The sequence below is a fragment of the Pseudorca crassidens genome, chromosome 14 (genome assembly GCF_039906515.1).
Source record: "Pseudorca crassidens isolate mPseCra1 chromosome 14, mPseCra1.hap1, whole genome shotgun sequence".
In the NCBI taxonomy this organism is placed as follows: domain Eukaryota; kingdom Metazoa; phylum Chordata; class Mammalia; order Artiodactyla; family Delphinidae; genus Pseudorca; species Pseudorca crassidens.
Window position 1 is genome coordinate 60,067,855 of NC_090309.1, and position 15,576 is coordinate 60,083,430.

Sequence of the window (15,576 nt, forward strand, 5' to 3'; positions counted from 1 at the left end):
GCTGCATTTCATTGATCAACAAAAGTATAGTAAGAAGAGGTTTTAGTTTCGTCATCTCTCTGCCGCTTCCAGTTATCCACCGATAGGTAGTGCTGAGCAGGGCATAGGTTAATTCAGTTGCAGACAAACACTCTAGATGAAACCAGGAGAGAAGCAAGTTCATGAAGCGTCCGAGGGAAAGGGATGGGCTTTTGCAACATCCTCAGTTGTAACCGGTGAGGCTATTCTTCCTTGGCTATTAGGCAGTGAAGGAGGCTTGTATTTGCTATGAAGAAGTTTCCGTTTCAGGATGTTTCCAAGAAAGGACGATGCTTGTTTGCATAATCGTAACAGTGTTTGATGTCAATACTGTTGCTCTGAGCCTAACATCTGCTACCCTTTAGATAACTCGGGGGTTTTAAAATCATCAAGGTCTGAGATTTCCCGAGGCCTTAACCAACCCGACAATTATTTTCTGATTCTTTTCAACCTCTCTAGAGTACCGTGGACAAACTTATTAAGAAGACAAACCTAGCCCTCGTGGTTGGGACGAACAGCTGGAGAGAGCAGTTTATCGAAGCGATCACTGTCAGTGCTGGTGAGTGCTTTTCTCTGCATATTATTAATGATAATGTCCCGAGCTTACTTTTCCTGCCGTCACCACTTGGTCTAGGCCAAAGCACCAAAGACTCTCCATGATAAAATTAAAAGAGAAATAAATGTATTTGTAATGTACATGCACATTTTGGGGACGAATTCAGACTTTCTAAGATGAAGCAAATGTCTTCAAACAGGACATCCTTCTCTGTCTACATTGCGTCTTTCTCTCTGGAAATAGACAAGATAAATTTAAAGCCTACTGTGTCTCTTACTCATGGATAGCCAATCACAGGGTTTATCTGGAAAATTCCCTGAGAGCAGGAGAAGTGACTAAGTGCAGGTCAGAAAGGAACCATCAAAATCATAGGTGGGGCAGGGTGACGTTAAGACACTTCACCACCATCATCTGCATCATTTTTCACTCTCTTCAACAACATCTAACAAATAAGTGTTTGCACTGGCTCTGGAAGTGAAAATAGAATCACATTCTGTTTCTTCCTATACAAGCAAAGTGTGGAGTTTTATTTAGGAAGATCCTATAAAATGAAGAGGGTTGCAAACTCAAGGAGCCAGACACCTGAGGAAATTAAATTCAGAAAGAAGTATCCCTTTTCTGTGTCACCAAACCTTGTCCACTCTCTGTGTGATTGTAAAAAGGCGGAGGAAAGCCCCTTTCAACGATTCAGGAAAGCAACACTCTCATGGGATTTTCTGGTTTTCAGTTCTTCTGTTTCATTTCCACTGGTTCTTTCTCTTTAAAGATCACCACAGGCTCATTTTCTACTCTTGCAGCTAATGAATAAAACTAGAATTTTCTAACTAGTGTTTCCCAGACTGGAAAATATGGAAACAGCGTCACTAGCGGTTGGGTCATGACTTCTAACACAACTCCGTCTTTCCAATCTGCCACAGAATAATTTGACAGATCTCCCAAGTACTGTGGGAACAGAGGGTGATAAAAAACATTTGTGCCTGTTTATTATTAGTGCTGTTAATAATCACACTTTGGTTTCTTGCAGTAGAGTATGCAGTGGAAATTTATGAACAGTAAATGATGAGTAATTGCTTAGGGGAGTAGATCTGAAATGTACGCATAAGTTCTAATGGAGGTGGGGACTCCGTGTCTCAGTCCTTTTGGACTGCTATGACAAAATACCACAGACTGGGTGACTTGTAAACTACAGAAACTTATTTCTGGCAGTTCTAAAGGCTGGAAGTCCAAGATGAAGGCCCTGGTAGATTTGGCGCCTGGTGAGAGCCTGCTTCCTGTCTCATAAGCTTCTCACTCTGTCCCCACATAGGGGAAGGGATGAGGGAGCTCTCCAAGGTCTCTTTTATAAGGGCATTAATCCCATTGATGAGGATCTAATCATCTTCCAAAGGCCCCACCTCTATATAACCATCATATTGAGAATTCGGTTTCAACATATGAATTTGGGAGGGATGCAAATATTCAGTCTATAGTACTCCCTCATTATGGCTTGTATTTTTTCTATAAATCTAAGATTAATACCTGAGGCGTGAGCTATATTCCTTCTTCGTAGAGAGAACAAAAACTAAAGGGATAAAGATAACTTGAATAAGAAACTGTTGACAAGGCCAGTGGTAGAAAATATTGAAAAATAACCAGGGCTTCCCTGGTGGCGCGGTGGTTGGGAGTCCGCCTGCCGATGCTGGGGATGCGGGTTCGTGCCCCGATCCGGGAGAATCCCACATGCCGCAGAGCAGCTGGGCCCGTGAGCCATGGCCGCTGAGCCTGCGCGTCCAGAGCCTGTGCTCCACAATGGGAGAGGCCACAGCAGTGAGACGCCCGCGTACTGCAAAAAAAAAAAAACAAACAAATTATTTTATGGGCTTTGACATACTAGAATTGAAACACTAAAAGCAGCATAAGCCTTAACAGACCATTTCTAATAGTTTCCAGGTTTCCTTTGACTGCAGATATATGAGTATTTGTACGATGGTCACGAGCTGGACCTCATTCATTCATTTTTCTATATGTCAATCATTCATTGTTCTTGCTGAGAAGGCTATGGCAGTGAATGAAAAAGACAAATAACCCTGCATGAAGCTTACCATCTACTGGCAGGAGACAGCAAATAAGTAAAATAAGCAAGAAGTCAAATAAGGTGTCTGTACGATGGTGAGCTAGTCATGGAGAACAACAAAGCCATGGAGGGAGACAGGAAGTGTGCATAGAGGCTGCATTGGATGGTAGCCAAAAAGACGCCATCCATAGACACGTCGTTGCTGAATTTGCTTTTCTAGCCATGGAGTGGTTTGTGTTGGTTCATTCACACATTTTTGTAACTTTCAGGGACCAAGGTAAACATTTTATGTCCAGTCTATGGCAATGGAAAAGGGTGGTTTTAAACAGCAAGAGTGATCATGCTGCAAACAAAGTTGTGTATTTGCTCCTGGTTAGAATAGGTATACAGAGAAACAACTCTAAAGATGCTAAGACATTCTTACTTTAAAGGGGAAGATTTTGGTTGGCCAGTACTTTCTTATGTTGAATCAAATGCTCTCGGAATCTCATGAGGTCAGTATTATGATCATCCTGACCTTCTGGAGGAAGAATCTGGGCCTCAGCAAGGCAACTTGCCTTTGGAAGGTATAGCCCAGAGCCCTGATCTACCAAACACTAGTCCAATGTGCTGTCCACTGCCCTGAAGAGCGAGACATTTCCAAGTGAGGAAAATTGCTCCTCCCATCTGGCTCATGGAGTGACGCTGGCCTCGTCACCTCTCCTGGTGCCATGGTTTCAGCACTTACATGATGAGAATAACTCCCACTCAGATCCTTTGAAGAACGGTTCATGAATGAAATGCCCAACCTCTCAAAGGTTCTTATTGATCATGCAATATATTCTGTTTTATGTTTCTAAGTGACTGCTTGGGAACAAGACAAAATGGCTCAGAAATTTGCAGGCTGCTGGGTAAAATGGATCTTCTTTACAATTTTGAGACAAAATATCAGAGAAGCAAACCCATAGCTTATAGCCATTAAATTACATGAAGGGCAGTTAGGAAGCTTAGTTGTTGTCATTAGGATTAAATTTAAGTCTCTAAAGAATGTTACTATTCTTGGGTTGTTAAGTAGACAATACAATTTGTAAAGCAGTATTTCTTGAAAACAGACTTTCATTGGATTTTAAGATTTCATGGCTAAATAGTTGAGAATCAGAAACAGTTGCCTTATTAAAAATGTTAAATTGCTTTTAAATGTCTCTACTGGGAGGCTTTTTCCTGTGCAATTTTCTGTGCAAAATTGAGACGATCTATCTTGCTAAACAAAAGTAATAATTTTATAACTAGGATTTTGCTTCTGTTTCCCACTGATTATATTTAAGCTAATTTCAAGGTAACCCCCTGGCTGTCTTTTGGTCCTCCTGTCTTCTCTGAATTTCATAGCTCAGTCCCTGGGCCTCCTATGACCATAATGTTTCTGTAAACCAAGTTCTTATAGTTCAATATTTGAAGAGTTAAAGGACTTATGAGACTCAAGGGATTAGGAAGGGATTATATAGTCATGTCCTGGCAGTTCTCCTTCTGTCTTTCCCTGCATAGAATACCAGGAGCGGTAGCGGTAGTGAAGTGCCTGTCAGAAATTTACAAGGCAAGTCTAGTACCATCAGGTGCTTTTTTTTTTTTTTTTTCGCTGTACGCGGGCCTCTCACTGTTGTGGCCTCTCCCGTTGCGGGGCACAGGCTCCGGACGCGCAGGCTCAGCGGCCATGGCTCACGGGCCCAGCCGCTCCGCGGCATGTGGGATCTTCCCGGACCGGGGCACGAACCCGCATCCCCTGCCTCGGCAGGCGGACCCTCATCCACTGCGCCACCAGGGAAGCCCAATCAGGTGCTTTAAGATGTGGCAGCCGATGTATTTCCAAGGGAAACCAGCACTCACTGTGTGTCTGGTTTGAATTTCCCCCAGTGCCGCCATCTTTCTAGTGTCTCGGCTAGGGCAGAACGGAGGGTTGGCTTTAAGAGACTGTGGACCAGCTGGGCTACGAGGGAGAAACAGATGTTTCAGGGAAGAGGGCAAAGGTTAGCTGGGTAAAGAGAACCAGGATGCCAGTGCCAGTTCCACAGCCGGAACATTGTTGTTCTTTCCAGCAGCCTTGGGTGGTGGTGAGGTGAAGGACAGAGTGATGGCAAGCCTGGCTTTGGAGTAAGATGTGGATTTGTGTCCCAGACCTCCAAAAACTCCCTGGGTGACTCTAGGCAGATTCCTTCCCCTCTAAATCTCAGTCCCCTCGTGTGTAAAGTGGAGAAAACTGTTCCTCACTCATGGAGTTGCCATAAGGATTGATCAAGGCAACGCGTATTTTCACAAGGACTGTCTGTGCGTTGGGATAGCACAGTTGGTTATTTGAGAGGCAAACTTCTTGAATATTCTACGATAAAATAGAACCAAATTTTGTGGAAAGGCAGTCAATTCAGTTTAATTACTAAAAAGGCTAGGGGACTAAAAACACTGGTTGACCTTTTTGCTTTGTAGTATTACACATGCCGTTTGATAGATAAGGCGAGTGAGATTCAGGAAAACAATGTGACGACTTGCCCAAGATGCCAAAGCTGGTGAATGTCAGCGCTGGGGTACATGTCGGCCTGGGATTCTCTTCTGGGTGAGAAGTGCACTCACTCGCTGTGCCTGAGTCCTGAGCACACACACACATGCACACACACACACATAGAACACCTGTAGACATACATACGCAGATGCATGCAGACATGTATGTGTGCATACATGCAGATACACAAAACACAGGCACAGAGACAGGCACCTTATATGGCCTGTATCTTTATTCATTTGCATAACTGAGCTGCAGATTGAAATATGAAGGGTTTTTCTTCCCCTTAATATTTGTTAAATCTCCTTAAGCCCAGCTCATGTTTCCTTCAGGGAAGGCACCAGTCAATTCTCTAAAGAACAGAGGGAAGTGTTTGTTTCCCTAGGTGCATCTGTAGTCTTCTCCTGCCTAGTAATTGGTGACATTCTTTCAAGAACATCATCACACTGCCCCCTCTTTTACCTGATCATTCTAAGTATCCCGCATTAAGGCTTTTTCTCAAATCTTTTTACTTTTGACATCGATTTTGCATATCTGATATAATATCTGTTGGACTTCTCATAATGAAGGAACACTCAAAAGTGGCCAAAAAAAGAAGCCTTTTTGTAGTCTTGATTCTGTCTCTTGTCAACTGCATAACTTGACAAAGTATTTAATCTTTCCGAATTTGAGTGTCACCATCAGTAAAATGAGAGAGTTGGACCAGGCGAGTTCTAAGAAACCAGCCAGTATAGAACTTTGGGAGCTCTGTGGATGTCTGCTGTATTTTTACAGCAGCCCCGATGGCATCATGTTTCACGGACCACCTGATTCTGAGCAATGGAAAAAAAAAATACACTCTGCCCACCTTCCTGGCTTGCTTATATTAAATATTCAGCATAATAGCAGCATGCAATTCACATCGATTCTCCTAGAAGGAAAGGGATGAGAAGATAGTCTTCCATTGTAAAAAAAGAAACGAAGTGAGAGGACGATTCGAATATTTCTAATTTTCTTCCTGCTTGGTAATTGGAGCCCAGAAATCCCTGTGGAATCCTTGACAGAAGAAGGGTAGACATTCAACAGGAGGCCGGGATCTTAGACGTGACTGGCCTGTCCACCCTCACTACACTTCACAATAGATTAAAATCAGAGACAGCGACACCAGCTAAATAAACAGGTGGAGTGGGTGTGGTCTGCTGAGTCTACCATTCCAGTCTGGAGACTAGCTCAGTTTGGGGGATGCTTCTGTCATCGGTCTTTTATCCATGCATGTTATGTAGAGTAATAAGTGCTCTCAGATAAGCTGAATTATTTAATAGCAAAAACTGTCACCTCAGTGGTGCCCATGAACAATAATTCACTCTGACAATCCTGTCAACCTGAAGACTGATCCACTGCCCAAGTCCTAAATAATAAATAATAAAAATGGTACCTCCAGTGAGTTTCAAGGGGTTGCCGTGCCATCTGGTCTAAGCAGGAATCTTTCTAGGATCTATTATCAAACATCATTACTATGGAGACACTCTCATTACTTAATGCGTAAACCCCTGGGTCATATGGAAATCCCATTTAAGCAGCTGAAAAAAAATAATCCTGCTAGGTCAGGTTTGACACAGACTTCATGTGACTTTGAGAAAATCAGAAAAACAAAGAGGGAAGAGGGTGTTAGGGATTTGGGAGTTTTCATTTTTGTCCTGTTTCTTGTGTGACTATAAAGATTCTTAATTATCCTTTATGTAAAAATAGAAATTGACTGAGGTTCATGAAAAAAGCTGAGGTTTCCTGAGAAATGGTAGGTACAGTTACCTCTAAGGAAGTTGCTCCAAAACCTGTGTCTAAAATTTCAGCCCACTTTCTGCTTAAATAATGTTACCATTTATTGCTTGTCTACTATGTCAATGAAAATAATCAATAAACAGTCTATAATAAAAATAGAAAAGAGTTTTATTTGAGCCAAACTGAAGACTATAGCCTGCAAGACAGCTTCCCAGATTACTCTGAGAAACTGCTCCTGAGAAGCGTGTTTTTCAGCACAGTCTTATATCTCATCAGAACAAAGAACATTATACAAGTCAGGGATACATTTCTTCAAGGTTTCAAGAAAAAAAAGACAACAGACCAGCATGTGCACAGCAAGTCAATATGGCCTTGGCACCTGGGAAGAGAGTCTTATCACCCAAGGAGGACCAGCATTGGAGTTCCAGGAAGGGAGGCATTTAGGTTTTATTTTTAACATGGACATTCTTTACTTCTGGTCAATGTGCCCTTTTCTTTAATAATTAAATCAGATGTACAATGTGTGTTTGATGGGCCACAAACAGGTTAGGGCATTGGAATGGATGACCTCTGTTTTTGGAACATGGAAGTACTAAAGGGTCCTCTGAAGGACCTTTCACTTTCAGCAGTAAATGTCGACTTACTCTCAATGGCACTGCTATTTGAAATTTAGAGCTCTGGCTTTAGTCCAATGAAACATCTGCCTTAGAGTACATATTAGATAAACTGGGTGATTACACCAACTGGGCCAAAGCTCATTTAAGAGATCTAATGCTTAAGACACACTGTCTAATGGTCACGTTAAATTCAGTAGCTGCTCTTCCTTGCTTTGAATTAGATATCAGGAAAGTAAAGCTTCTTTAACTTTTTATCAGAGCCCCTATCAAAACTGCTCTCACTGGATTATAAATTAATCATAATTTTAATTTTTACCTTTAAAGTATAATATTTGAAAAGTATTTGTATCTTTCCTTAGAGTTAGAGTTATTATTCAAGATGTCCCTTACTATAGTTAAAGAAAACATGATAGGGCTTCCCTGCTGGCGCAGTGGTTGAGAGTCCGCCTGCCGATGCAGGGGACACGGGTTCGTGCCCTGGTCCAGGAAGATCCCACATGCCGCGGAGCGGCTGGGCCCGTGAGCCATGGCCGTTGAGCCTGCACGTCCGGAGCCTGTGCTCTGCAAGGGGAGAGGCCACAACAGTGAGAGGCCTGTGTACCGCAAAAAAAAAAAAAAAAAAAAAAAAAAAAAAGAAAGAAAACATGATAAATTCCTACTTTAGTTTAAATAAAAGGAGTTTTGTTTTTTTCAGCAAATTAATTTTTTTCAGTGTTTTCTTATTTGCTTTGACCATCAGAAAGCTTAGTCAATTTTTTTTGTCCAAGTATTCAATATTCACTCAACTTACGTGTCTGAAAGTGTCCTTTATTTCTGCTTTCTTCAGATATTTTTTGGTCCTATTTTATCTTAAAGTAGTTTAACTTTATTAATAGGTACAGATCTGCTCAAGTCCTCTTGGAAGTAGAAAGAGTCTAAATTAAAATACTTTTTTTAACAACAGCAAATCTGTCCTATTTACCACTATTTCTCTAGTACCCAGGCCAGTGTTTGACAGTGATAAGAATTTGTTGAATAAAGAGTGAATGAATTTAGGTGGGAATCAATGTTTTCCAATCTACATGTAACTGGATTAAAAGCCTGTTTTCCCTATATCATACTGCCATGTCTGATCTAGAAAAAATCTGTATAAACACATACATACCCTCATCCGTACATATGCCATATTTCAAAGAGTTTCAGACACATTTAATTCATATATAATATACACAGAACATACAGATATACAAATGCATGTAATTGTACCCATATAATACATTTATTTTTGCGTATGCAAATTGGATATGCAAATCCATATTTTAAATTGCATTTTCTGTCAGTTTCCTTAGTGGAATTTTAGTGTTTTTTGGCTGGTTTTTATGATCCAAAATGAGAAAGAGGAAAAGCAGAGGGCATGAGTAACAAAGAGGATGACGGTAAGTTCCATGAAGAAACTATTTATGGCAGATATTCTAGGGCCATATTATTGGTAGGTAGATAAAGCAAATCTAGGATATCTATCAACTTTAAAATGTCAGTGGTAGCAGAATAAAACGTTGAATCAGGTAGCTTCAACTCTTAGTTTCAGAAAGAGGCAGGCCAGCCACACAGCGGTGAGAGAACAAGAAGGCGGGAGAAGCAAGCAATTATTTTCTGGCCCCTGGCTTTAGCTAATATTTCTGAAAAGAATACTGGCTTGTTGGGCTGTTTTTCTCTTAAATTGCTTATTACAGAATCTTGAGGAAAACACTGTACCAAAGGCTTGGGAATGATTCAGCGTTTTTATTTGTAAGCCTGGAGTCACATCTCTAATGTGGTTTGGAGGAGAGGCAGCAGCTCAGCTCTGCAAACAATGCACCATCACTGGATCCAGTAGCTCTTTTGTTGGCTTCGGCTGCTGCGATGTGAATACAGTTTTAGTTGTTGCTTCCAAATCAATGCACGAGGTATTGAGGGGGGTTTCATCCCAAGGCGGGAGCCTTTGTACACTGTTTCCAGTGGGGGAAACATTTCAGCATAATCCAGCGAGGTGGAAGGAGGAGAAAACATAACCAATCCCCCCCCAAAACACACACACACACACACACACACACACACACACACACACACACACGTGGAGGAGCCTTGTGAAAGGGACTTGCAGCATTAATTCTTGCTGTTAACAGCCTTCCGTCTTGATAAAAACCTTGTCATTCTGACTCCTGCAGTGAAAAGCCACTTGCCTGGACCAACAGGCTTTGACAAAACCCAATAGCCCGTGCCTCTGTCCTGCCTTGCCTGTGCCTGTTCACATCTGGCTGGGTGTTGTCTCTTCTGTCCTGAGAAAGCATCTTAGACCAGAATCCTGGTGCAGACCTGAAAAGAAGCTTACTGATCAGCTAGTCCAACCTTGCTTTTTTTGAATAAATAAGAAGCTGAGACCAGAGAGGGAAAGAATTTCCTCCAAGGTCACACAGAGCCTGTTTCAGAACCCAGGGTACTTGCTACACCACATAGCACCGCTCTCATTATTCTTTCCAAGTTGGCGTTTGTGGAACCAGCACCTTTGCCCTTATTCCATGCCTGTCCCCTGATGTCACCTAAGGACCTCTGGGTTTCTTGATGACATGATGCTTCAGGATTAAGTGAAGCAAAGACCACAACTTTCTTGGGCCAACAGTTTAGCAGCATTCAAAGAAGTGAATGGCCCTGCTCTTGATGAATAGTTGTTTTGTGTTCACACCAGCTTCACACGGCAACCCTGTGCAGTAGGTATTGAGGAACCTGTTTACGAGATGGGGAAACAGAAGTTGGGATTCACACTTGGACCCATAGGTTCTGGTTCCAAGATGGGTACTCTTTCCATCTTGTCACACTTGTGCATCCCAGAATCTAATGCCCGTAGGCCACAAGCTTATTACTTTTATTCGTCGTACTTTGCTCTTGCCTCAGGGCTTGTGCATAAGTTTTTTCCCCTGCATGGAAGGCTTTCCCTCCACGTCCGGATGTTCTCAGCATTAAGGTCTCAGCTCACGGGTCACCACCTCAGAAGACTTTCTGTACAACCCAGTCACTCTTTATTATACTCTCTGACTTCAGTGTCTTCAGAGCCCAGATCAACATCTGAAATGATGTTTGTTCATTCGTTTTACTTGGTTACTATCAATCTCTCCTTACCAGAATGGACATTTTATGGGGTCTTATTTGTCTGCAGTTTCAATGCCTAGAACTGTACCTGACATGTAAATGATGAATAAATATTCACTGCCGATACGAATGGTACAAATGAAGTGACTCTTTTAACCACTGCATTCCCTTTGAAGAAGAGGTTTATTGGTTATTTTACTAGGGATATTGGTTCAGGTTAGAGGTTCAGCCTAGGCTTATGGGACAAAACAGTGACCTGAAATACTTTTAGAGATCAGACCTATAGACGTAACAGCATTTTCTCCATGCCTTAACCAAATAAGGAAAATAGGCCACAGACATTGATAATGAGAGGGGAAGGGATATTTTAAAGATGCTTTATATTAAAGAAAAGCATCAAACAGCTCCATTACAGGATTTTTTTTTTTTACGAGAGATGAAAAATCCACTGACGAACAGACAAATCTGATTGTCAACACCCGCCTTAGGCAGCCTACCCTTTAAAGGAAGTGTTCACGTGCAGTCAGGGAACAGGATGCTCCACCTGAATTCCACTAAGGAGCTAATCCTCTTGTCCAAAACCGATTTCACTACATATAAGATTCTCACTTCTCTTTAAAAAAGTCTCGGGCTTCCCTGGTGGCGCAGTGGTTGAGAGTCTGCCTGCCGATGCAGGGGACACGGGTTCGTGCCCCGGTCTGGGAAGATCCCACATGCCGCAGAGCGGCTGGGCCCGTGAGCCATGGCCGCTGAGCCTGCACGTCTGGAGCCTGTGCTCCGCAACGGGAGAGGCCACAACAGTGAGAGGCCCGTGTATCGCAAAAAAAAAAAAAAGTCTCATTTATCTTTTCAACCGCACCAAAGAGAAGGGTAGTTGAGGCTAGCCTTTGTTTCCAGGAGATGAATCTGTGAGGTGCCCAAGAACATGGAAATCATCAAAGCCTCTTTGCTGTCAGTGCAGAGCCCTGTTTACCGGCATCTCAATGAAAATCACAAGAGAGAAGGGACCAGGGACGAGCAGATGAGGTGCACCCTGAATGATTGCAGTCACTTTGTATTGTGCAAACCGAGGCCATGATGAGATTTCTAGATACCCCACTTTCATCACCAGTTTGCTGGCAGATCAACTCACAAAGCCCATGATCAGAAGAAAGTCCCTTCAAGTGGTCCTGAGACCAGGAAAGCAGTCACAAAGCAGGGGAGTTGTCTTTCCCCAAGAGCTATCTAGAGTCCATTCCATTCTCTATGCAGAGAGATTGATGTTTGCCACAGTATGAAGAAAATCCCACTTCCCCCCAGGGCTGACATAAACCACCAGTAGAGAATTTTCCCAAAGAGTAAAAGAAAACCAGACTCTTTAGGAAGAAGAAAGGAAGTAGGGCCATCCATTCATTCCCTGAAAGAGCATTCAATATTTTATACACGGTAGCATATGCAGGGGTTTATTTTAAGGAGGTAGGTTATTTCCCAATTACACTTTTCATAAAGTAATGTCAGATGAGCTTAGATTTTTATCAGATTGGATTGTTGCTGGACAAACCACAGAGATTTTTTTCTCTGGGAAAAATGGGTCAAGTAATTGCAATAAAGTGAAAGAGTTTAAATCTCATAAGCAAGTCACTTAAACTGTGAGCCTTCGTTTCTTCATCTTTAAAATGGAGAAAATAATACCTACTTTACCAGATTGCTGGGAGATTAAGTGGAATGTGTGTATTGACCCATATGCATGAAGGTAGTTAGGCACTTAGTAAGTGAATCTGAATTTATAGTTTAATCGCAGCAGCATCTTAAGAGAATCTAGATCGTCTTTGTGCTCCTCTGCATGTGGGGCAACCTTTGATACACATCTACTGTTTATATAAATTTCAACATTTTCCTAGGACATAATGTTGATTTTTGTTGTTGTTGACAATTACAGGGTTATTGCTGCCCAGTTCCCCCAAGGCTCAGCTTCCCACACTCCAGGAGGCGAATTCAGACACAGCTGCTGGTATTTACAAAGAGTTATCAGAGCCCTGGGTCCAGTCTTGGAATCTAGTGTGCCCACATACTCCCCACTTTAACTAAACCATCTAAACTGGCAGGAGGCATCTACACTTGCTGAGTATCACTTCTGCTTTTTGGAGGTTTATTTCTTAGGTGCTCCAGTCTGCAGGCAAGATGCTCCTTTATTGCAAGAGCCTGAAATTCTGTCAATCCTACAATCAATAAAGGGTAAGAGGACCCTCTGAATTTCAAGACTCAGCCTGACTTGGAGTGATTTTGCAAAAATAAAGCTTGGGGCAAAACCCACATGTGACTAATTCTGTCAGCCCACAGTCATTTAGGAGCCCTCAGCTCACATAGAGGAATTCTTTAAAAAGCAAGAGGCTAAGCAGTCGAGTTTCAGCTTTGAACTGATTCATTTGGCTAATAATCAAACTTGCATGGAGCTAGAACTCCTTAGTGGATCCGTTTTTCATTTTGACAGTGGCTACATTTGCTGAGAAATATTTCTGTCACGTTAGATATTTCTTGTGCTGTGTTAACCATCCTAACAAGGTCCATAATGACCTCAACTATTAAGCATTCTGTTCTTTGTGGAAAATTTCACCCAGGGGTTCATTTGTTTCCAACAGGGTTGAAAGTTATGCGCAGAGAGTGAGCTGCCTTCAAGTGTCCCTTTCAGGATTGTCACATATCACCTTTCCTTAACCGCCCAAGTATGGAGTGAAAGTCGCACTGGTCCTGTGGGGCAGAATGGCCCATAGCTATCTCTGGCTTGGAAGTAGTTCGTGGGGATGATTAACAGGGCCTATATCGGTGTCCTCTCCCTCTAAGAACAGGCCAGAAGTTCAAGTCACAAAGCTACAGCAGTCTCGAACTCATATTTCTTACAACATGATGTTGATATCCAATGCATCTCTCCAAGGAAATAGAATGAAAACTAGAGATCAGTCAAGTCGTCTCTAGAATAAAGGACATACTCCTAGCTGTGGGTGTCTAGGCACAGTGGATTTTAGGCGTGGAGTCTCCACACTAATTCTGATCCCCACGACTTAGTAAAGACGGGCCTCTTGATATATGACCAGGCTTGCTCTCAGGCCTTTGGCTGCAGGGGATGAGGGCAGTGAGACTAGAGACCATCAGAATGGCCCACAGCCCGCCACCCACAAGGATAACTAGCCACACCAAGAGACTTTGTCATAATCCAAATACATTTTAAAGAAGGCTTCAAGAGTGACACTTCTTAGAAAGAGCTGGTATGCTATCAAGGTTCGAGTTTTCTCATGACAAAGTTTTACATGGATTGAAAAGACAGTAAGTAATCACTTCTTTTAATCACTTCCTATTAAGGATAGGTGAAAGGTTGTACAATTGTGTCCCCCAAAATCAATTACGCTAGTGTGGAAAATGGAAGACATGACCTAGAAATGTCTTCGGAAGAGTGGATTGTTGATGTTGGTTTACTCGTATGACAATGTGTGATGTCACCCCAACGTGTTCATTAACAAAAGTGACCAGAATGAGGATGGCGAAAGACCTTCCCCGGTGCAGGCAAATAAGCGCCTCTTGGAGTTGCATTCAGCTCCACGCACTGCATTCTAAAAAGGAAGGCTGTGTACATGTCAGTCCCAAACTCCCAATCTATCCCTTCCCCCTACCCTTCCACATACACGCTGCTCTATTTAAAATAGGTAACCAGCAAGGACCTACTGCATAACACAGGGAACACTGCTCTGTATTCTGTAATAAGCTAAATGGGAAAAGAATTTGAAAAAGAATAGATACATGTATGTGTATAACTGAATCACTTTGCTGTACACCTGGAACTAACACAACATTGTTAATCAACTAGAGTCCAATAGAAAATAAAAATTAAAAAAAGAAGAAGCAGCAGACTGCTCAGAGGAGCATGGCCAGACTGAACTTGGAGCGAGGACTGAGGGTGAAATGAGAGGAGTCAGCATCAAGTACCTGAAGGAATGTCACGTGGAACACGATTAAACTTACTCCACGTGGCTTAAGGAATGGGACCCGGACAAATGAATGGACCTACCAGCCCAAGCTGACAGCCAGAGCTGTTAAACTGTGCATTGTGAGACTATGAACTCCCTAATAGCTGAGACTCTTAAGTGTGGCATGGGTGACTATTTGGCAAAGAGATTTTAAAGAAATTCCCATTAAACAGGGAGCTGACATGGGCAGGTTCCGAAACCCTTCCAGTGCTTTAAGTTCAGGTATTTTTCTAATCCCCACACGTTTCATTTGATAGAAGCAAATGTCTGTATTCTTTCCCTGTGCTTTGGCAACTCATAGATCTAGAAATTTGAGTGAATTGTGTTTTGAGATCTCTGTTGATAAGGAATTATCTTGCAATATACTTGGAAGAAAAGTTGCTGACATCTTCTACTTTGCATCAGGGAATAAGTATTTGGCCAAAAAGTTCGCTCGGGTTTTTCTGTCAGGTGAACAAAAATTCATCAGTTGAATCAGTTCTCAGTTTGTTCTCTTAAAATTAGAAGGGGTAAATTAGCTGATTGCTAAAGTTTCTTTCATTTAAAATATTTAGTAATTTTGTAAGAACCTTTGAATAAGAGAAATGGAAATATACAACAGAAGAGTAGAACTTGATTTATAATTATTGTATATCGGGTTGCAAAAAAAAAAAAGTGATAGCTATGGAAGAGAAAGCCCATTCAGTAACAAATTAGCTTGTTAATCTGTTTGAAGAGAACAAATCTTTGTGCTCAGAAATGAAAGAGAAACAAAATCAAATCAACCACACGGGAAAAAAGGAATAAAATTTCAGAAAGAAATTATGCCCAAAACAATGTCTACAGAATGAAGAAAACCACTGTAGTGATCCACCTTCATGGTTATTGATTTGTATATTACATGAGGCCGCTGAGTAACACTTATTGGGCTTAGACGATCTCATGAAGGCAGTGTGGTTGCCCAC

The 15,576-nt window shown here is 42.0% G+C and overlaps 1 protein-coding gene across 10 annotated transcripts in view; it reads left to right on the top strand.

Moving 5' to 3' along the window:
• SLC8A1 (solute carrier family 8 member A1) overlaps positions 1-15,576 on the top strand; it is a 409,948-nt gene that overhangs the window by 343,623 nt on the left and 50,749 nt on the right. For all 10 annotated transcript variants that reach the window (XM_067703172.1, XM_067703167.1, XM_067703173.1 and 7 more), the window contains one exon: positions 478-577. In XM_067703172.1, coding sequence (XP_067559273.1) covers positions 478-577 — 100 coding nt within the window. The remainder of the gene's footprint in view (positions 1-477; positions 578-15,576) is intronic.